Genomic DNA, 23,963 nt, shown 5'->3' on the forward strand with positions numbered 1-23,963 from the left:
GGTTTTTAACTTTTACTAACTGTAAATAAAAAATGAGCATTCGTATTTTTTTCATGAAATTACTAGTAATTTTTACATGGGCATGGTTAGTTAGTTAACACAACCAAAGACTAAATCTTACAACTTTCATTTTGATTTTACATAAGATCTGTAATACATTATTACAGATTATTACTGTTTTTTTCTACGACTAATTCTTGTTTTTGTAACTGGGCTAGCATTATTTAGATATTAAAGTATATTAACACTAAATATTACCTCATAGTACGAATTTTATACTAACTGAATACTAGTAAAATGGGTATATTACTTTTTAAAAAACAAACCAAAAAATATTTTTAAATTTTTAACACGGTAAAGCTTATTTTACATTAAGTCTGTAGACAGTGGTGTAACTAAGGAACCGCAGAGCCCGCGACCGCCCGGGGGCCCATGACAAATAGGAGGCCCTTTCGTTTTAAGGGCCCACCGAAGAAGGTCAAGGGCGGGGGGGGGGGGGGGCGTGCAAATCTAAACGATTGAAAACGCTTTTAATATGCTCGAGGGGAAGGGGGTGTGAATGCTTCATAACAAATAAAAAGGCCCTGAATGAATGAATGAATGAAAGAATGAATATTTATGAACTCTTTGCAAGAAACAAATCCCTTTTGTAACAGGGAGGAATTAACATTACAATGAATCCGCAAGTTTTAGACCAAAAATCATCAAAATAAACAGGAAGTAAATCATATGTTTAGTATGAAAATAGACATGATAATACACAGAATTAAAAATTATTATCTTGATAACTTAAGGGGGACAAAAATTTTCGTTACGCCATGGTCTGTAGAGCTTAAATTGCGTGTAGTTTCATGGTATTACGTATTTTTTAATATTCATATTATTATTAAAATAGTGATAATATAATATATTATTTTAATAAAAACACATTGGCTTGTTTATATTATTGCACAATATTATTTATTTAAACCGATTTCAAGCAAATAAACTAATTAAATTTAAATGGTTATATTGAGGTATATTTTATCTTAGTGTTAGTAAGTTAAAACAGCAAAAGACTAAATTTTACAACTTAAATTTTTATTATACATAAGTTCCGTAATGCATATTATTACAGATTATTACTTGTTTTTCAACGATTAATTCTGGTTTATCTAACTGGGCTAGCATTATATATAAAAGATACTACACTTTGGTCTTAGCAGCCAAAAGACCGAGTTTCTTCATTCTTTGGCCCTACACACGAAACACGCTTAAATTATAGCAATTTTGTAAAAGCCTTCTTCTATAGACACTAAGCCGTATAATAAAAGACAAATCATTATGTAAGCAACGTATAATTGGTTAAAATGGTCATTAATCAGTTGGTTATATAGGGTACGCTGCCATGCGTAGAGAGAGTTAACCCAGCTTTCTATTATTGTGTTTAATGTGTCGGGGTTTCGTCACTAGTGCTCTTCTCGGAATTTACCTCCATATGTAGTTCATTTTAGAAGTGCACTTAGTTTTAAAAGGCATTTTCCCAGGAAATAAATGCACATTTCGTAATACACGTATTTCGATTTGAAAACCTGCCGGTACCTGAAAAAGGCGCATTTCCTCGGGAAATAATTGCCTTTTGGTGTAATATGCTTATCGGTGTAAGTTTTAAGCGAGGAATAGTAAAATTATTTTCTTTCAACATAAGTTGTACTGATCCTTTCGTAAAAAGTACTTGAATATAGTTTTAAATTTTAATATTAGAAGTATATTTTACATTATCTAGATTGTTATATTAACAGGATTTATAATTAAATATACAAGCAAGGTCTTGTTAAATCGACAAATATTTTGTCAGTAAAATTGACTTTTTCAACGATAATTTAAATAGTTTCGCAAGATCTATTTTATAAAGCGTATATGTCATTAATATAATTTTACCGTGTAAATTTAACCATAATACCAAATGTACATTTTACATGGGGAACCGTAAAAATTAGTTTCTGTTCACATTAGTATTAATGATCCTCTTGTAAAAACTACTTCAAGATAGTTGAAATTTTAATAAATGGTAATAGATAAATTTTACCGCCAACCTGTATATTTTACATTATCTAGATTGTTATATTAACAGGATTTATAATTAAAACTACCAGCAAGGTCTTGTTAAATTGACAAATATATTGTCAGTAAAATTTACACCTACGAATTTGGATTATCCGATGACATCATAACTTGTAAAATTTACTGGACCCTCTTGGCTTCACCGGAGTCCAAGAGTTTCCTGTAAATTTAACAAGATTTTTTTTCTCAGTGTATTGTTCACTAAAATTGCCAAATAGAACAATCATCCAGAGGGCTATTAACTTACTTTACCCTCTCGAACTAACTAATTAAGAGATACATGAACTATCGTTCATGGGGGGGATTTTGTTGGGATTTCAAGGTTGAACCAAAATTTTGTTTGTTCTTTTGTTAGTGTTATATGTATAGTCAAACTTGGCCTAGCGAATTTTGGGGGAAAACCCTTCTTTGGAATCGGAAGAATCCACTTCCCCGGGCTAAAGTATAAGACTGTAAGGAGATAGTGGAACTTTTCCGAGAATCGGGGAAAACCAGGGGACCGTGCGAGCGCTGCATGTGGCCACAGCGACGGGCCCAAGCGAATCTTCTCTCTGAAGAAAGAATAGAAAGAAAAAGAATTCTGTTAGGGCAAGTTTGGCGAAAATTATCTCTTCCATTTTACCAATTAAACAATATTAACAAAAAACCGTATCTTTAATTTATCCAAACCAGAGTTAAGTTAAAATAATCAAAGTTAAGGTTATTTTAACAGTATTGCCACTGTTAAAAGACAGGGAGTGTTGGTCCTCTGTCGGTAATAGATCAATAACATATGGAATGCTATTGTATTCCTAAAAATCAGGGTTTATATTTGAAAATTTTACCATAAGTCAATAAGTATCATAAAAGTATTAAAATATTTAACAATGGGCAATTGCCATATTTCAATTACTTCAATGATATTTAATATTTTAGATTAATTACGTTTCTCAAAGAATATTTATTATTTAACTTTCAATTTTTTCCTTGCATAGTGGTGCACCCAAAAACTAACTTCAAATAAAATTACTTAGTAAATAAATAATTGCAATTCTCTACATTAGGCGCGTAGTAAAAAAAAATTTCCCTTAACTTGTTTTAGTCCGAGTTAAGTGATAGGCTACAAATTAGCTCTCCCAAAGTAAAATTAGAGAAGGAACAAAAAAAATTGTTTTTCTTTGTCGTAAGGGTCTCCAGATTTAACACTTTGAATTGAATTTATATGAGTTCAGAATTGATCGATTAGGGATTTCCATGCTCTTTTTATATCCTCCTGTAGAATTTATGGAACAATATGAAAAATATAGTAATGAAAGTTTAAGTAAACTTCACTTACTTGGCATTTGCATGGTATCATTTAATTCATTCCAAGCCATATTAACTGCATTTCTATTTCTATATTCTTTCAATTACTTATTCCAAATAAATTCTTTCTCCCTTACAAAACTCTGTTTATCTTCCTTTAATTTTCTTTCATATTCCTTTCATTTTGGTTGGCGATAAGGCTTAGGAAACCAAGCCGTCACCGGGTATTGGGTAAGCCATCGCATCTACTTCCTCATTCGCTGATAGCTACACGTGGGTTGACGTCACGCGCGAAAATTTTGCTTGGGCCTGAAAATATCTAGGTGGATTTGATCGGTGCTTGACGCGAGACACCAATCTAGTTTCGCAAGCGCACTCTACACGCGAAAGGTTCAAACTTTCATCAAAACAGAAATTGTATTAGCGTGATCGTTTTTCAATAACTATTTCTTGCACAAGCTGAAATGTTTTAGCTACAAGCGTCCGTGAAACCGCGGCTTTACGGAACAGTAGAACGCTCTCCCAATTTCTAGTACCTTTCGTTTCCGCACACTATCTAAACGACGTGGTAAAGAAAGTTATATAATATGAAGTATTGCCAGCAGTAAATGAACCGAAGTTAATAAAGAGGGTTTAAATTTTAAAGTGCATTTTCCATAACGTGAGTTTGCTGTTCAGCTAAATATTCTTCAATAATTCCTGGTGAGTGGTTTAGTTTTCTAGTTTTTTCTCTTAATGTCGAAATTTTAAAACCTCTCAATGCTTCATAAGCAGCTTTGCTTCTGGAACATACGGCTAAACACATCCTTAATGTGTTGGCATTCAATTTCGCCACACGAGAGGTTTTGGTCAACTTAATGTGTTGGCATTCCATTTCCTCACACGAGAGGTTTTGGTCAACTTAATGTGTTGCCATTCCATTTCCTCACACGAGATGTTTTGGTCAACTTAATGTGTTGGCATTCCATTTCCTCACACGAGAGGTTTTGGTCAACTTTTGTAGTTGGCAAAAGAATATTTTTTGATCGTTTAAATGCTTTTCTTTGGAGTCTTTGTCCCAAGCCGCTTTCAACATTTCTTTGGTATCACCAGTAGTTGAATTAATACCCGTCTCTGAGCTATAATTGCTGCTTATTATATCCACAATTTCCGAGAGTTCTGTCAACTGATTTTCATTTAAGCTTATTTCTCTGAAACTCAACTGTTTTTCGAGTTCCAAAACTTTCTTCTGTTAAACTGATCTTGCTTGTTGTATTCTGGAAACTTTTATTTTCTTACTTCTAGGTGTTGGGTTTGCTATTGGATAGTTACTTGCGATACGCTGTCTTTTGAATTTACTATTGGGCGACTCAAACGATTTACGCTTTTTACCTCTCCGAGGGGACTAACAAGGAGACTACCCGAGGTGGTTATCACCGATTTTGTTGAAACTCGGGGGTTAGGTAGACCTTATGGTAGTAAGAAAATTCACAAAGGGAAAAGTTGCAATGGGCTTTAGTTTTCCTATGGCAACCCAAAATGTTTTTGACCTCTCCATTTAAAAACGCATGGGATTTTCTAAGTTACCCAAATTTTGTTAAAATTTAACCAAAATTTATCAATTTTAGACGAAATCATTGATCAATTTTACCCAAAATAGGTCAAATTAATCTTTTTGGGTATGTTTTGAAAATAAAATTTTTTCAAATTTTTTAAGTAAGTAAGTACCCTGTGAAACTGAGAAAATCCCATGCTTTTTTAAATGGAGATTTTTGGTTTTGAGAGATCAAAAACATTTTCGGTTGCCTTGGGAAAACTCGTGCAAGAGATTTACTCTAACCACTCAGCCACCAACGCTTGTTAACTTACGGTGTTTTTCTAAAAAACAGCTTTGGCGAATGTCCTTTACAAAGTTATAACGTTCGGTACTATAATTTATTCTACATCATTTTAAATATTTGTAAATTATATTACTCTTATATTTAATTAAAAATGTATAAATTATATTAATCTTATTTTTATTTAAATATTTATAGATCATATTAATCTTATATTTAATTAAATATTTTAGTATTTTAATGTAAAATTTTATCGTGATCAGGAATTGAACTCGGGTCGCATTGTAACAATGCGGATAGTTCACCGCCGAGCCATTGACTTCCTTAGGGAAAATATTAAAGTAAAGGAACCATTATGATAAGGCGGGTTTTTTAACTAAACGGATTAATACAATATCTGTATATATTGTTTATTGAACTTTGTTTGTTTATTCTTTGGTACGATTTTTTGTTTTGTTTTAAATTTTTGTTAAATTCTTAACAAAATTTCGTTAAAACACAAAAAGTAGTTCATTGTTACCTTTTAATAACGCTTAGCGTCACCGTGTGGAGAACTATCAATCAAACCGGGTAAAAAATATAATATCTTGAATTTTTCGAACTTTAGTCAAATCTCGACGGGTCAAAAAAAAAAATAATAAAAATATTTAAGGCCGTTGCCGTCAAAGTAGAAGATAAAGTCTTTCTTAGTTCTTGGCTGTCAGACGAACTACTACAGGACGGGGTCCTGGTGTCGGTCAAAAGTTATGAGGTAACTTTGCGGTTTTAATTAGTATGTTCGGTCTTCGGTCAAAAAAAGAGTTAAATTGTGTTTCGCGTTTGGAACGTGAGTGAATGGACTTAAGTGTATGAACAGTGCGTGTTTAAGACTGAAAGTGTTAAAGTAATTGTGAACTAACTCAAGTCAGCTGTAAGATAAAATTTATTGTTATTATTTTTTGAATTGGAATAACCTAATTATACCCTTGAAATTATCAACTCAACCTGTGAGGCTAATTAAGTAGATTGGAAGTAATTAGTAGGGAACAGCTCTCAGCTGTTAATTAAGACAGTTTATAGTTAGGTAGTTTGAATTTAGCTAAAATTACTCAGTATAATTTATGATATTTACTTAAGTGTAAGCGTGTTTTGGGTTATTTTTCAATCACGATGAACTAAGACAAATCTAGTCTTAGACACTTGAGTACCAGTTCTGTACAATTACGTAGAAGGGATATATATTGTTGGGTTATTGATGAAAGTTAAATCTAGAACGTTCCATAGACTGTTCTGAATAAAAATAAACATTTATAATTTTGCATAATTCGGGTTTCCATTTTATTTTCTAATCACTAACATTACAGTTCTGGCAATCCCTAATCAAATAAATTTTCGATATAACGGCGACGGGAAATTATTCTCGTAACTTTATCGCGCGGCCTTTTAGAATATTCTTTTAACAAAATTTCGATAAAGTATCGTTTATTTAAAATCGGCCCTATTCCGTTAAAATTATAAACCAAAAAGCGAACGGTCGTTATAATACCCTCTGTAGATATTTCTTTCATTAAAATTTGCTTCGTATTATATTCAACTGATAAACTTGTACTGTAAAAAGGGTTTAATTCAATTGTGCATTGTTATAGTACGTCTAACTCACTGTTGTAACTACTTAACTTATGATATTCTGAATAAATTAAAATTGGTCGTTTCGTCTCAATTATTTTAATTATAATTAAAATTTTATACCGGGCCGGATAGAACCGGGATAACATTTTTAACAAATAACTCTAAATTGCGGAGATATATCTTTAAGGGTTATCTCGAGAAATTAATACCACTAGGGACAATTCTTCCGAGGAGAGGTATATTTTGGCTTGACAACTTGTTAGCTTTGTTTATAACTTATGCAAGAAAAACGCAACTCTTACACTGCCTTTTTTAACCCTTGGAATTTCAGACAACGACTCTGTTACTCCTTCCTGTAACTGAGAATAAATTTCACATTTTTTACTGGTAGCGTGGAATAGGGTACTCAATAAATTGTAAGTTCTTCGGTTTTGTGAAATTGCCATCAATCACATGGACGGAGTTAATACCAGGGCAAAAAATGTGACCCAATTGACCAGATACAACATTGAACACTGTTGTCAATGAGCGTATATCGAACACACCGTCTTTTAAAATGTTAAATGTTTTTGGTGATTTGAACAAAATACTTAAGTTGCAATTTCCATTTGCTTGCAGAGAAAGGCTAATTGGCTTTTCACAAAATCCAAGATGTTCACTAAACAGTCCACTACTCTTGTTCTTAAAATTCTCATAATGGGTGCCCCACTGTAATCTTCTTTCTCCTACCAAATTTCCATTTATTATTAAAATTACTTAGTTTATAATAAAGTATTTCAAAAGGGTAGAGACTAACCTCATACAATAGTTCTGGAAAATTCACCAACATTCGGGTAATTTCATCAAACAGCTGTGATTACAATTAAAGTTTGGGTACTAATTTCAGATCGTTGCATATTATCAGTAAGAGTTTCCTTATTTAAAGATAAAGGCCTCTAGAAACATTGAGTTGTTACACTATAGCACTTATATTCAAAGGCTTAGGTTGATATTTGACCTTTTTGCAAGATTCTGCTACGCTTTTTACTAAATTACACGTTACCGCTTTATGTTTAACACTAGATTTCGATATTAATAAATAAATTACATTGAGTGCTAGCATCTTTTGTCGAAAAAAATCATTATCATCAAATTCGTCTTCGGATGCAAATAAATCCTCTTTCCACGGAGAAGCCATTTTAAATTTTCAAATTAGAGGGACGTTTCCGGTTTGTTCACAAGGCGACCGCTTGGTGGTGTCTTAAGAATTCAGTCGAGCGAAAGAAAGTAGGAGGAGAGGCTGCCGGGGGGTTTATGAGTAACTTGTGTTTAATGAAGAAACAATAGGACTTTAATAATTTCGGTTCATTTACTTCTGGTATTGCTAAATAACAATATTTTTGAAGATGCAGATGGAATCTACAACACAATTATCAAGCCAAAGGATTAGGTTTCACTTAGCTCGATTAAATTCTCATAGTTAAACCTGGTGTTTAATAGCTAATACGAAAAGAAACTATAATTGGATCATAACCAGGCAACAAAGGATCTTATTACTAAATTTATAAAATAATTTTATATTTTTGTTCTTTCTTAAAAAGTATGTTACAAATTTCCACCAAAAACTATACAATAAAGAAAGGTTTTGGAATTGATGTATTGATAAAATGCCTACCCTTTTGAAAAATAAGTCTTCAGGTATCGCATCAAAACAGAACATGGAAACATATAAAACTAGTTTTTAAGTAGACTTAATTCCTAAAGCTCAGTCAAATATAAGAGTGAATGGCAATAAACATTTATTGAATATTAAATCCTTTAGAATATCCAAGTAGGCACAATACCTGGGGTCTCGTAGAAAATTCCCAGATTCACACAGTATATTAGCATCAATACTTTAAGAAAATATTCGCACCCTTTCTACGAGGGAAAATACGCTACATATATACAATGGAAAAATATCATATTTTAAAGAACTACAATTTCACCGTTTTAGGTTTAGAAGGTTATATTTACGTTTAAGCTGAAGTTAACATTTCTAGATTTTATTCATACACTTAATTTTAATTGTTTTTTGATGTAACAAATTTTAATTAGGATATATACAAACAGAAACATTACGCGCATTATTTAACAACCACCGTCGATTAAACCTGGATATTTATTAGCGGGTATAATCTAAGGTTCGTGCGCGTCATCGGTTATTTCAAGGTTACACAATTGTCTTACTGAGCGTTTAATTTCTGACCCATTGGCGATCTTAACCATTCAAGACCTATAATTTTGTTCCATCGCGACTTTTAATCATTTTTAGTACGCGACCAAATTTAGACATTTGTCTTTTTAATTTATCATCTACCCTTTAGATATACTTTTTTAAATCTACCTAAGAGTTTACTAATTAACAAATCTCTTTATTTAAGTCGGTAATTGCCACACGTGAAGTGGTTACACTTTTGATATTTTGATTTAGTGGCGGCAGTGCGGTTAATCTGCGCTCTATAAGAATATCAACCGGAGACAATGGGGATGGTTCACCTACGTCATTATATACGTAAGTGGTGGGCCGGGAATCAATAATAGTTTCCATTTCTAAAATAGCAGTTTGCATTTCGGAATAGGTGAGTGAAGAATTTCCTAAAAATTTTCTAAGCGCTGTTTTTGTTGATTTGACTAAAATCTTCCACCATTCACCGTAAAATGCGGCTCTTTCTATTATATATTTCCACAGTATTCAGTGGGTACCCAAATAAGTATCCCAACTTATCCAAATTTAAATTTTCCCAGATTAACTTTAGGTTGGCGTCTGCTTTTCCAAATATTTTAGCATTATCCGTATAAATAACGCTGGGTACCCCCTACTTGGTATGATTATCCTAAATTCTAGCATGAAATCGTCGGTGCTAAGAGACGGGATCAATACCTCTATCTCTTATTAGTTGGGGCCCCGCGAAGTCAATTCGGGCCCTTTCGACGAGGCAAAATACTCTACATATACAGGGTGTTACGGATAAGAGTACCGAAACTTTCTTTATGCATTCTATGGGTCTCTATGAGTACAAAATATCTAATAAACATGGGTCCTAAAGTGCTTCGTTTCAGAGATATGGGCTCCCAAAAAACTACCCCAAAAACCAGACACAGCCTTAAATCTGGCAAACAATATTCTTCCTTGAACCAAATTGTTTTCATTAAACTATCAATTGTTTTTTATCCGTGAGGGCAAAAGTTCATTAATGTCCTTTTAGAAGTAAAATAAGTTTGAAGATAAAGCCATTTTAATTTAGTGATACGATTTTAATTATTAAATTTAAAGATACAAATGTCATAAAAATTCTAAAGGAATGGTTTTAAAATTATCGAATTCGTTTTGTAGCTAATAATAATAATAATAATAATAATCATCAGCTAGGCTAATACCCAAGGCACATTGGTCTAGGAACGCTTTTTGCACGGACGGGCTCAAAAAAAATGGGCTAGAAGCTCAAAGATTCAACCAGCAGTAGATCATTTTACTTCTAATGCATAAAGAAAGTTTCGGTACTCTTATCCGTAACACACTGTATATACAATGGAAAAGTATCATATTTTAAAGAACTACAATTTTACGTTTTTCGGTTTAGAAGTTTAAATTTTCGTTTAAGCTTAAGTTAACAATTCTAAATTTTATTCATGCACTTAATTTTAATTGTATTTTCATTTAACAAAGTTGAAATGTTGATTTTAATTAAGATATATACATACAAACATTACGCGCAACAAGAGTTGAAGCGTTAAAAACAAACAGATCAATTAAAGATTTTATTTATAAAGAAAAATTGGTAATTTTCAAAATTTTAGGAATCTCAAAGTGATATCTGAAATCAAAATTTTTAAAATTTTGATATTGAATTTCGTTGTAATTTTAGAATTAAGAATCGATTGTCGCTCAGATTTCCGGAGTTAAAGGTGGACTTCTTTTTCCAAATAGTGTTCGAGAATTGGCGAATGTCTGACTCCTAGAACACATTACACAACTCCCGCGTCTTTTGCCAAAGAAAAAAACATAGAACTATGATCCGTGAGTAGTTTTGAAGGTTTGTCAAACTCCGCAACAGCTCCATTGTCCAGAACCATCACTCTAAAATAAAAATGGAAGCATATGAAAAATCTGTTTCTTTATATTGTGACCCAAGATATTTTCAAGTGTTAATTATTCTATCACGATCAAGTAATATAGATTAATTTTTTCATTTGATCAAATCGATCAAGATATAATTGTATGTTTATAATTTCTTTGTAACGTTGGAGCTGCGGGTGCGAAGGAAAAGAAGGAAATGAAATAAGAACAATCAATTCAGATGAAATACATGTATAAAAATGGTCTTATGACTCTTATCCTTTCAACTTGTGCGTTTTGATGTAGGATTTCAAGTTCTCCGTTAGGCCTAAGGTGGTGCCTTGGGTATTAGCTTAGCTTATTATTATTATTATTAGCATACTTCGAATTTTATCTTTGACATTTAAAGATTAGCTCTTTAATGGGCAGAATACAGAATTTCTATTCCTTCTTAAATTATTTTAACAGTTTACTAAAACATTTCTTACCAACTATACTTTTCATTTTATTTAAAAAATGCAGGTTTCAAGTTGGCGAGAATAGCCACAACTCCCACTTTTTAAATTTAACCATATTTGATAAAATAGGTTTTTTCACAAATTTTATTTTCTTTTAACTATCTCATCCTACCATGCTCCAAACATTTTTTAATGATAATATTAATCAGCTCGGCTAATACCTAAGGCATCACCCTAGAAATTTGTCTCTAACATTGGAACGTATTTTGATTTTTTATTTAGAGCTCGCTAAAAAATAGTATTTTTTAAACTAGCCCTAATATAAGACCTACTTTTAGCTTGTGTGGACTTTGGAAGTTAGCTTTTGGATAACTTCTACCCTTCTATCCATTCACTTGGAATACCTAAGGATTCAATGGCACCGTGCTAGAGAAAGGCTCTAGGTTTAAACTAAGTCCAGTATAAGAAGTCACGATTTTTTTTAAAATTCAATTTTGAGCTCACTCGCACGCGTAGCTTCCAAAACAAAACCAAGTTCGCACACGAGCAAGCGTAGCGTGTGAAAAATTAGGATTTTTTCTAATTTTGCGTCTCATGTGTGTAGCCAGCCTAACTCAGAAAATGATTTAAGAAACCCTTTCTAGATCTTACACTGAAGATTTTAGATAATTTGCCATGTTCGTCGGGAAACTGGTCTAGTTTGGCGTATAATCAAGTGTTTAGAGGTTTTAAAAGCGAAGGAGGCATTCGAAACAAATGTTAAATGGTGAGTAGAAGCACATGGCGAGCGATATATCAGCTGTTCTTGATGACAAGAGAATCACCAGGGTCACTATAGTCTTCTTTAAACTTTCCAAGTTTATACACATACATATTTAGTTTCTTGAAAAAACTTAATTAATTCAGGAGCTTTCAAGCACGAGGCTTTAGATTGAAGCTCAAATTGATAATTTTAGCGACGCAACTATAAAATCAACGTCTTATCGGCTTAGATTTTTTTAATCCAGCAATTTAAAAATAGCTGTTAGCCCACCTGTCGTAATCCATAATAGTTTTGAGACGATGAGCGATGGTAATGACAGTGCTCGCTTTGAATTCCCTTTTGACAGTTTCTTGGATGAGGTCGTCAGTGTCCAGATCCACCGAAGCCGTCGCTTCATCCATAATGAGCACTTTGCTGTTCCTCAACAGAGCTCTCGCCAAACAGACCAGTTGGCGCTGGCCAACGCTAAAATATAATCGAACGAATATCAAAACAAAACATTTTAGACAATGAAAATTGTCAAATAAAAACATTTTAATATCAAAATAATATATTTATTTCCTTATAATAATTTCAGTTTCTGATATTTAACGCAATTGGGAGATTTTTGCGGGGTTTCACTTTTGAGGGTGTTTCGATGGGTTCTGATATCTAGGTACGTTTTACGCCAGATTCTAAGATTAAAGACGATTGAGAAGATTCTAGCAACTGTGGCTATTCTATTGGTTTCTGCTTTTTCGGTTGTTTTAATAGATTAAGACGCTTGGCTTGTTTAATAAGATTAAGACGTTTGGATTGTATTAATAGACTAATTTATTTGAGTAGTTATAGTTAATTGAAAAATTTGGGTTGTTTTAATAAATTTAGATCTTTGGGTTGTTTTAATAGATTTAGATCTTTGGGTTGTTTTAATAGATTTAGATCTTTGGGTTGTTTGAATAGACTTATCCTGATGGGTTTGTTTTAGTAAACTCAAACATTTGGGTTGTTTTAATAGATTTAGATTTTTGGGTTGTTTTAATAGATTTAGATTTTTGGGTTGTTTGAATAGACTTATCCTTTTGGGTTTGTTTTTGTAAACTCAGACATTTGGGTTGTTTTAATAGATTTAGATCTTTGTGGTTGTTTGAATAGACTTATCCTGTTGGGTTTGTTTTAGTAAACTCAGACATTTGGGTTGTTTTAATAGATTAAGATCTTTGGATTGTTTGAATAGACTTATCCTTTTGGATTTGTTTCAGTAAACTCAGACATTTGGGTTGTTTTAATAGATTTAGATCTTTGGGTTGTTTGAATAGACTTATCCTTTTTAGTTTGTTTTAGTAAACTCAGACATTTGTGTTGCATTAATAGATTAATTTATTTGAGTGGTTTTAGTAAATTCCGACATTTGGGTTGTAAAATAGATTAATTTATTTGAGTGGTTTTAGTAAATTCCGACATTTGGATTTCTTTAATAGATGGAGATATTTAGGCTGAATTATTAGATTCAGATATTTAATTTGTTCAAATTGATTCAAACATCTCGGTTGTTTAAAATTCTTCAAATATTTGGATGTTTTACTATATTCGGATATTTGTGAACTTTCATGGTGTTTAGGATTGTTTTTTTCCTGGTATTTAACAATTTTCGTATCTTCTGAAACTTTATTAGTTTCGAAGATTCTTGCTTATATGTGTTTTGGGCACTATTGTAAGTTACAGACATTTCGTTAATAATCATAAGCATCATATAGGCTTAAACCTAAGGCACTACTTTAGGCCCAAGACCGCTAGAGACTTTTAAATCCTTTAATATAGGTGGCCGAGTTACAATGAGTAGGAGGGTGGTGGCAAGCCCTTCATTCCACTCGAGCTAAAAGCTCCCTACACTTACTATTACCGTTAACCTCAACAATATTTTATACAAAGGGAATACCAAAAAAGGGGAAAATCTCTATATCGATTGAGGGGAAAACCTGAAAACGCAACATTAAAGGAGTTGTTCCCAGTTTCTTCCCCGTGCCAGAAGCTGGGATCAAACCCGGCTCCTCTAGTTTCGAAGCGAAACTACTAACCACTCCGCCCAAAAATAATTAGGTTGGGCCCCGTTGACCTTTGTAACGCCTGTGACAGATAATCATGAACAGTGGTACCTGAGATTTTGTCCACTCTCTGCAATTTCGTAGCTAAAGCCACCATCGAAACTTTGGACCGTTGATTTCAAATGAGCTCGTTCCAAGGCGAGCCAAATCTCTTGGTCCGTGTGCTTCTCCAGAGGGTCCACGTTTGACCGCAGAGTTCCGGAGAAGAGAATCGGGTCTTGCGGAATGATGGTCAGCCTGGAGCGCAAATCGAACAAGCCCAGTTCGGAGATGTCCACGCCGTCGATCACAATTTGACCACTGACTGCTTCGATTAGTCGGAAAAGAGCCAATGTGATAGACGACTTCCCAGCTCCAGTACGACCAACAATGCCGACCTGGAAAAAAGGAAAACCTTAAAAGCATCTCCAAGGGTCCTGGTTCATAAGGAATGTGTCCCAAAAATCTTAATTTTGTTGCACGCGTCATTTCAGTCTTATTAGATCTTTAGTATGCCAACATTGACAATCGTCGTTGAGAGAGGTAATTAGTGGAACAGCTAATAAATTTGATTTCCCAATTGAAATTTTTAAGCACCTGTCAACCAACATTGGCAGAATTTGAAAGTGGTAACTTTATTATCACTGCTAACAATACAGGGTGTCCACTAAAAACGATCCAGGGCGAATATCTCAGAAACCGTTTTCTCTAGGAATTAAATTTTTTATGTTACGTAGTTCGTGCAGGGGGCCAAAGAAGAATGATAACCTCGATGACCTTGAACTGTGTCTTCAAGGTCATCCAAAAACTATCTCGAGAACCGTAAGTGTTAGAAAGTTGGTTTCAATTAGAAAAGTGTTCCCCGTCACGTTTTATGCCCACATAGCGTGAACATGATCGGATTCGACCAATAGTAAGTCGAGAAAAATTTTACCAAAATCACAAAGGTCGTTAAAGGGAAAATTGCAAGACAGCGCTAATAACTCCAAAACAAGTCGTGCTACATTTTCGAAATTTGCTAGACAATCGCACCATGGTAGGATATTTTAATATTTGGAAAATTGTATGACCTTGAACCATGTTTTCAAGGTCATACTAAAATTATCTCGAGAACCATTAGGTTTAGATCCAAAATTCCAATTAGAAATTATAATTTAAAGTTATTTATACATAAAATGTGACGAAGAACAACTTTCTAATTGGAATTTTTGCTCTAAACATAATGGTTCTCGAGATAATTTTAGTATGACCTTGAAAACAATGGTTCAAGGTCATACAATTTTCCAAATATTAAAATATCCTACCATGATGCGATTGTCTAGCAAATTTCGATAATGTAGCACGACTTGTTTTGGAGTTATTAGCGCTGTCTTGCAATTTTCCCTTTTACGACCTTTGTGATTTTGGTACCAATTTTCTCGACTTACTATTGGTCAAATCCAATCATGATCACGCTATGTAGGCATAAAACGTGACGGGGAACACTTTTCTAATTGGAACCAACTTTCTAAAAAAAAATTAAATTCCTAGAGAAAACGGTTTCTGATATATTCGCCCTGGATCGTTTTTTAGTGGACACCCTGTATAAGTAAACCGTACTAGAATAACAGTTTAACGGCTTTGATTGAAAGTAGAGATGTAGCTACTCTACTTTGTTTTTCCTGTTAACCCCCACTCAAATTGTACCACAATTGTTTACTTAACGATGGTATGTGGAGAGTACATATAAACCTCAAAATGGCGACATCATATTGCAAATTTTTTGACGTCAGTGCTCTTTTACAAATGTCAAAAACTTTATTTTATACCACTATCGCCTTAATCACGTTTTGACTCTTTTCCCTGAAAATAAACCTTTATCTCGAGACACTTGTGTTTGCTAAATTTTCAGGTACGCGTAATTAACTATTTTCTTGGTAAAACACCAATAAACTAATTAATTTAATTGTTCTTCACCTAAAAACGCTTACGCCTTGGCTTTCACATCATTATAGCGTACATGATAGCTAGCATCCAGCTAGGTAGCAGTAACTCGTTCTACATGGGTAAGCATTTTAAAAATTCCGTCTATTTTTAGTCAAATATAAAAATGAAATATAATAAGGAATATTGTACATAACGCTAATTTGAATAAAAATGTTTTGGTAAGTATGGTTTGTTTTATTTCGATGGTTTTTATTTGGCGCCGAATAACCAATAAGCATATAATGCCATCTAATATAAGAATATGTACCCCTTATCAGCTGAGACGTGAAAAATCTGTTTCCATATTATGCAACGAAATTCAATATTTTTGTGAAACTACAACACATATTATGTCAGATAAATTACAAACAGAATAAAGGTACAATAATACAGGGAAATTCAGTCTAATTATAACCTTTATGTTTAATTATAAATTTTGGTAAGCTCTCCGATTATCTAGCCAGCCAAATTTGTATAGCAATTAAACCGCTAAAAGTAACTTGGAAGATTTTAATGAGAATCGCTTCAAATTGTATTGTTGGCTGTGCATTATAAAAATTCTGGTACAAGAAACATTTTCAGAGAATCAAAATAAAATTATGGAGTTAGCGTACTGCTGTAGTTTTTCAGCAAGATATCTGCCAATTTGATCATGAACCTCTACCAAATACTAAAATAAACAATATTCACCAAGTAAAACTCTTGTTAAACCATATATTTTCCCCCATTACATTGAAAACGAAAGGTTACGCAAGCTGTTGAAATAAAAACCAATTGAGGGAAAAAAGAAGCAAAATTAAATTTAAAAACTATTTCCATTTAAAAAAATTTTAATTTTGTGGTAATGGAAAAAAATCTGCGATTTTGTATTCTTATCTGTAAATTATTAGCTTATCCAAAGACTAAATTTTACTGATTATTTTCGTACGTAAAAATTTTATGTTAAGTAATGGGATAGTGAACCAAAATCAAAAATTATATGAACTAAAATGAAGGTTTGATGGTTGCCGGATTGAAATTCATATTTTCGTACGGATACAAATCTTTCAATGGTGAATTACACTCACGAATGTTACTCCCGATTTCATTACGAACATCTTGTTTCTTATCAGTATTCTCTTTGGTTTCTTCATACTTGTAGGTAGATTTCGTGTTTTTGACCTGTGCCACCACATTGGCTACCTTGACCACTACTAATCTTCAATTCGCAGTTATTAATAACCGAGCCTTTTTGCCACCCTAGAAAAGACACCAAAATCGCGCCGCCATTATTTACGAAAATAAAACTTCAGCTTTCATTTATCAATTTATTTTTTTTTCGGGGTGAACTTTCCTATTATTCTATCAAAATTTCTCTTTTCGTTTTTGAAATTTGGTATTTCGTAGGTGGATTTCAAAAGTCAGAGTGTGAAAATTCCCTCTCCTTGTGGAATGAACAGAATACTCCGTTTTTGTGCGTCATAACGTCTTTTTTTATCTTCTCTTGAGCACGTTGTTAACTTTAATTTAACCCAGCCCGACCGAACCCGAAAAATTAACCTATAATGGGGGCTAACCATATATCAGATCCCCAAAGTAAAACTAAACAATAAATTTAGTGAGTCGATCTGGGTTCAAGGTCATTCGAAAATGAAAATAAAATATAGAAATTTTAACCTTTCTATAGAGAAGATCTTATCAAACAGGGTTTGTAAAAAGACTGACTGGCGCTAGTGTTTCCCAAACTGTATACCACGGAACCCATATTTACCCGACTGGTCTCTAGTCCTTTGACTCCTTTAACTCACTCCTATCCAGAAAGAGAGAGACGATACACTTTTTTACCGGAGTTAAAATGTAATTGGCTGCGAGGAAACAGAGTGAATCAGAAAACGGCAAATACTTGAACGATCTCGAACTGCTGATCTGTCTAAATTAGCAGATTGGTTTCGAATTATCTCGGAGCGCTCGAAATAAATAAATGGAACACGTGACATTTGATCAGACTAGAGCATCAGAGCACGCAAATGGAAAGTAAAATGTCAAACAAAGCGATGCAATGGGCCGCTGGGCGCAAAAGTAGTAAAATGTAAAACTTTATTACCAGAAGTTTAATACATATCTCTTCATCAGAAGAACTCATCTATGACACCAAAATGAAAAAAGTACCCTCACAGGCTCAAGATAATTGTCAATGGACGTGAATTTCTTCGCATTAGCATACAATTCAGACTATACAGAAGCTTCTGTTACAGTTTTAGACCGATTTCCCCTTCCCTCGAGCTATGCAAAAATATAATTAGTAAAAAATTAGTAAGTTGATAATTTGAAAAAGCGTAAAAAGCTTGCCCTTAACGTCGTGGTGTAAGAGAAAAATGACCGTCTTATATGATTAACCTTAATAATTTCCTAGTGAACTCTAGCAAAGTTTAGTCCAATAATTTTTTTAAACGTCTGATTTTGCACCCCTTAAAGTTATGCGCCCTGGGTAATCCACCTGGTTCCCAGGCCCTAGCGACAGTTTTTGCATAGTTATAAAAATAAGTTTTCTTTAAAGACAATAACAAAATCTTTTTGTGGGACGCTGTTAAAGGAGATTGTGATAACACTAGGTGGTTTACTGAATCTTGTACTGAAAATCTAAAGGTAATGGTTTGGTAGTACGTGGCTACGCGTTCAAAGAATAATGACGCTCAACTGAAATAATAACAACTTCAATTAGAAAAATGGTAAAATTATTAAAGATACAAAAAATGGGCAGTTTAAGACGAGTCGGACAGATCCGTGTTGTCCGTCGAAAGGTTAAAATTGGAACTGCCGAAATCACAAAGTAAGGGGGGCAAAAAGAACTAAGAAGTCGTCAGAGCTTCGCTTCACGCAGAGATAGGAAAAAATAGAAACCCTAAACTTTCCAGAACGTTTTCTTACACACTATGAAGAAATAAAGCAAAAGTAGGCATGATTTTACAAATGTACGGTTTCAACTATAAAAATACAGTGCTAAGGGGGTTAGTTTGGGCTAGTTTAAAGGAAACGGGCATATATTATGCGAATGACTCAAGCCAAAGAATATATGTATATAAGATACGCCTGTTACTAAGAACAGAAGTAAATGACTGAAAGTATATAAAAAAAAATGTTTTTAATTGTTGATTCTTCAACAGACTCCGCTCGATTGGGCAGCAGCCCAATGCAATTAAGAATTATATGCTTCTAAGCGATATAACAGCTGAACGGGTCGTCGAAGTGCAGTCCCATTAGCTAACTTAACCATGCACGCACGAATATGTCCATCGCGACCGACAAAAGTTTCATTTATAATACCCATCTTCCAGCAGAGTCAAGGTAGCTTCGGCTCTTCAATGATGACCAAATCACCCTTTTGCAACGGTTCCGTTGGCTTGTTATTGGTGCGATGGTGTGCAGACCTTAATTGCAAAAGGTATTTAGTCTTCCAGCGACGCCAGAGACTGTTGTTCACGGCGTGATGATGTCTACGTCTTTGTCGTAATTTGTCTTCCGTACTGGATGTTGCGACGTCCTTAGGGAAGGTGGTTGGCGGCAGGCCATTCATGTTGTCGTTGATCAAAAAATGCGAAGGTGTGAGTGAGGCGGGCTCATCGGCGTCATCGGAAACGGAAGTGATGGGTCGCGAGTTGATGGCGGCCTCTGCTTCTGACAACGTAGTTTCAAGCTCCTCTTAGGACAATTTAGAATGTCCAACGACTCGACGCATCGCGTTCTTTACCGAAGCCACTAATCGCTCCCAGAACCCGCCCCACCAGGCGGCTCTTTCAGCGATAAATGTCCATTTGATCTGGTTATTCGCGAAGTACCGCGCATTTTCTGGATTCGCGATACAGCCCCATGCACAGTTCTTGTAAATCACTCTTGGCGCGTTTGAAAGTCTTAGCGTTATCCATCATAACATGTTTTACCATACCGCGACGTGACAAGAATCTCCTGAAAGCGAGGAGGAACGTGTAAGTTGATAGGTTGGTCACGAGTTCTAAGTGAACCGCCCAAGTCACGGCACAGGTAAATAATGATAAATGGCATTTGCTTCCGTCGCGATCAAATAATGGGCCGAAGAAATCAATTCCATAGATTTCAAATGGATGAGCTTGAGTAGTGCGAAATTCTGGTAAGGGGGCCGAGATTTGGCTCGGATCGCGACCGTGGTGATGACTTGTTCATGCGCGTCTCGAAGGAGTAGTTTAGAGAAATGGTGGTTTGGCATCAAAATCCAGGGATGTCGCTCTTGGTACAAGAGATTGCTACCTTTAAGGCGTCATCCGAGACAAAAAGTCCATTTTCATCTAGTCGAGGGTTTATCAGACGAATTTTTGATGCCGTTGGTACCGTCTTCTCGGCTTTTAATTGGCGAATTTAATCTGGAAATTGCTCTTCTTGCGTAGTTCGAAACATATAGATTTCCGCTAGTTTAATTTCTTCGGCGCTTAGCTCTCCGGTACGTTTTACGGAATTCCTCTTGCAATACGTAGTGCGCGCGCGACTACGCAGTTAAGTTTCTTCAGCGAGCTGAAAAGTTCAATGTTTATGAGACGCTCTTCAGATTTTGCGGTGATCGCAACGGTAACAGATTTCTCTGTTTTGCGCATTTCGTTCTTGACTTCCGAAAAGTCATCATTTTTAATCATGGGTGGTGTGGTAAGTTCTAATGGTTCCTTAAGGAACTGCGGTCCTTGCCACCAAAGTGGATCAGTGATTAGCTTGCTTAAGCTGCTGCCACGCGTTGGAAGGTTTGACGTCACCCCGAATGGTACTCGAGTGATGCGATATACTAGAAAGGTAGAACTTCCCTTTGGGTTGTTGACATCGACCCATAATAATCTTAGAGCATTCCGGTCTTCTTCGCGGACTTCTATTTGTAGAAACGCCTTGGTGATATCTCCAGAGAATGCGACGTGATTTTCCCGAAATCATAGTGTGACGTCGTAGAGATGCGGATTCATCTGGGGTCCAGCTTCTACGCAATCATTTTGAGAGGCGTGTTCCGGTGAATGAGAAGAGCCGTCATGCGAATTCTTGTGGTTTGACTCGATTGTCTAATTACTGGACTGTGTGGTAAGTAAAATACTGGACCTGAAGGCTTGGTTTTGTAGTCTGTCTTCATGAGTTCCACGATACCGTCTTCCATTTGTTGTTTGATAATGTCCTTATATTCCAGAAGCTGAACAGGATCTCTTCTCAGTTTTTGTACGAGGTTAGCGGTACGTTTGGCAGCTATCGCGTAATTGTTTCCAGATCATCGACATTACTTTTCCAAGGCAAGGAGAATTAATAGCGGTGGTTTTGGTATGTGGTAGTTGCCTGAAATTTTACTAAGACTTGACTTCCTGAGGGATAATCGTCGTCTTTATCATGGACTCCAAAAGCTTCGAGGCTCCAAAATTTCTAGAGTTGATTGGAAATGCTTTCATCTTCCGTGTGAGTGACTGAAACTCTCATAGTGTTGACACCGATGACGGAGGTCCCCATTGTAGTCGGTCCTTGAAGAGTCCAGCCAAATAGGGTTTCGAGAGCAACGAGAGCTGTACCAAACCCTTCAATTTTTGTGCCCTCCGTTATCTGACAGATGTAATTGTTTCCGATTAAGACTTCTACGGATCGTGGATCAGCTCTTGATTTGCTAGACGAGATGGTGTCAGCCAAGACCAATCCCTTTTCACGACATTTATCTTCTAGTTCGGTCCCAGGGATGGAGAATACGGCGCCGCATATATCCGGAGTCTCGTACGCTTCTAGTACGATTCGTTTTCTAGGGTCGTGGCAACTTCTTAACTCCAGTTGAACTTTTCTTTTCACGGTGCGAACGGGTTTAGAACTTCCAAAGCTATGACCTCTAGAGTCTCCTCTTCGATAACTTCAAGGCCTAGTTATCTCGATATATTTTCTTTTATGAAGGTTGCGTGGCTGCCGTTATCGAGAAAGCAGCGAACTTTAATTTATTTTGCACTAGAGGGCACCTTAGCTTTCGCAAGTGCGGTTTGAGGGAGAATCGTAGAGCGCTCGGCGGTCTTGAATCCGGCCGCCAGTTGGCGCACCTGTGGAGTCGCACTCATAGGCTCGGAGGCGTGTATTTGCTCGCCGCTCTTGCTATCTTGGTCGCAAATAGTATAATGATGTCGTCTCTCGCATTTCTTGCATTTACGTACTCGAGCTCTACAGTCCCTCAGCTGATGTTTTTCTCGCAAACATAGAAAACAGCGTCGCTTTTTAATTAGCACATTTTTCTTCTCTTCTAATGTGGTTCTTGCGCAATTGGAGGTTAAATGGTCGCTTTGAACGCAGAATAAACAGGGAAGCGATACTTCGTTAGTCGTTAAGGCGCCTGCGCTGGGAAGGCGTGAGGTACCGCGCTTCTCAGGCTGGGTGTGAGAACGTGAATAGCTCGACTGGGTAGGTTTTCGTTCCGCTTCTCGGGATCCACATAAAACTTGGGCTCGCTCCCTACTGCTAATTTCCTTTTCTAAGAATGACATCAAATCTTCGACATTCAAATGAATCGCCGAAAAGTGCATTATGCTAAACGCGAGAGTTATATCCTCAGGAAGGTGCCTCGTGATTAAAGGGCAAATTACGTTTCCTTGCGTAACATCTATATAACTCCGAGGGATTCTAGGCTTCTAATTTGCACCCGGCCGGTATCATACAGTTTTCTTAAGGCGATTACGTCGTTGGACGAGCTTACGGAAATTAAGTTTCTGAGGGCTTCCATATGCACTCCAATAATTGATACTTTATTGCCAAAGCGACCATGCAACAGTTCGATGGCCTTCTCATAATTAGCGTCAGTTCTTAATACGAAAATAAATAGCTGTACTTAATAGATTTCTTGAAGTTTCCGCTGTGGATTTGAGCCTGCTAGTTTTCCCAAAAGGTTTGCCAATCGCTGTACTTTCCGTTGAATCGACGAATTTCTAGTTTCGGTAGCCTGACGGTACTTGGTGGTGCAAGTTTGGTGGTTTCACTCTTCGATGGTATACGATGAATATTCAAACGGAATCCGGGAATAGAGGTTTCCAAATAACGCGTAGCGCGTACGCGAGATATCGTGAGGTCGTCCATATATTCCTGCGTGACGTTGAGTTCTTTCTCGAGTTCAGGACCGTCGTGTAATAATCTTTCGACCTTGGCATCCAGATCGCGAAGTAGTTCTTCTTTGGCGTTGATCACCGTTAAGTAGCCTTATAACGTGGCATCGTCCGGATGCTCTTTCGCGAGTTCCGCGTCCAATAGGTTTTTCGTGCGCGTTGTAGTTTGCTTTGTACTAGTGCGTTTAGCTTTTATACGCGTGAGTTTGTCCGCCATAGTTACGAGTTTCGAAATTAATTCCAAAGCTGACTACACAGTTGATGAATACAACGCCATTGCCAGTTCTTTTCCCGGGTTTCAAGGCAACAACTTAATGTGATAACACTAGGTGGTTTACTGAATCTTGTACTGAAAATCTAAAGGTAATGGTTTGGTAGTACGTGGCTACGCGTTAAAAGAATAATGACGCTCAACTTAAATAATAAAAACTTCAATTTTAATTAGAACAAGTCGTAATATTAGTTCCACATCGGCGTATTCGAGTGGGCAAACCCATACACCCTTAGTAGACACAGGTAGGCAAACTAATACAAAAGCTGTTGAAGCTACGTGATTTCTTATCGTTTGATATATAAATTTCTACAACTTAACTATCCAAATACAAACTATAAAAGTGTTCAAGGCTAAAAGTTCAAGCATGCCTTGATTGGTAAAGGCGTCGGTTTTGTAGATACGCGGCCAGCAGCTATCTGAGTTCGATTCCCGACGTCGCCAATAATATAAATT

The 23,963-nt window shown here is 35.6% G+C and overlaps 1 protein-coding gene across 1 annotated transcript in view; it reads right to left on the bottom strand.

Moving 5' to 3' along the window:
• Window positions 1-10,622: 10,622 nt before the first annotated feature.
• The window catches only part of LOC149945610 (ATP-binding cassette sub-family C member 3-like), a 62,462-nt gene continuing 49,121 nt past the window's right edge, over window positions 10,623-23,963 (bottom strand). The window contains exons 15-17 of the mRNA XM_090174606.1: window positions 14,247-14,572; window positions 12,382-12,576; window positions 10,623-10,911 (exon numbers count right to left, since the gene is read on the bottom strand). Of these exons, the coding sequence (XP_090030732.1) occupies window positions 10,800-10,911; window positions 12,382-12,576; window positions 14,247-14,572 (633 nt within the window). The 3' untranslated portion in view covers window positions 10,623-10,799. The remainder of the gene's footprint in view (window positions 10,912-12,381; window positions 12,577-14,246; window positions 14,573-23,963) is intronic.

This window comes from Leiobunum rupestre, chromosome 5 (assembly GCF_980474605.1).
Source record: "Leiobunum rupestre chromosome 5, qqLeiRupe1.1.hap1, whole genome shotgun sequence".
NCBI classification, from domain to species: Eukaryota; Metazoa; Arthropoda; class Arachnida; order Opiliones; family Sclerosomatidae; genus Leiobunum; species Leiobunum rupestre.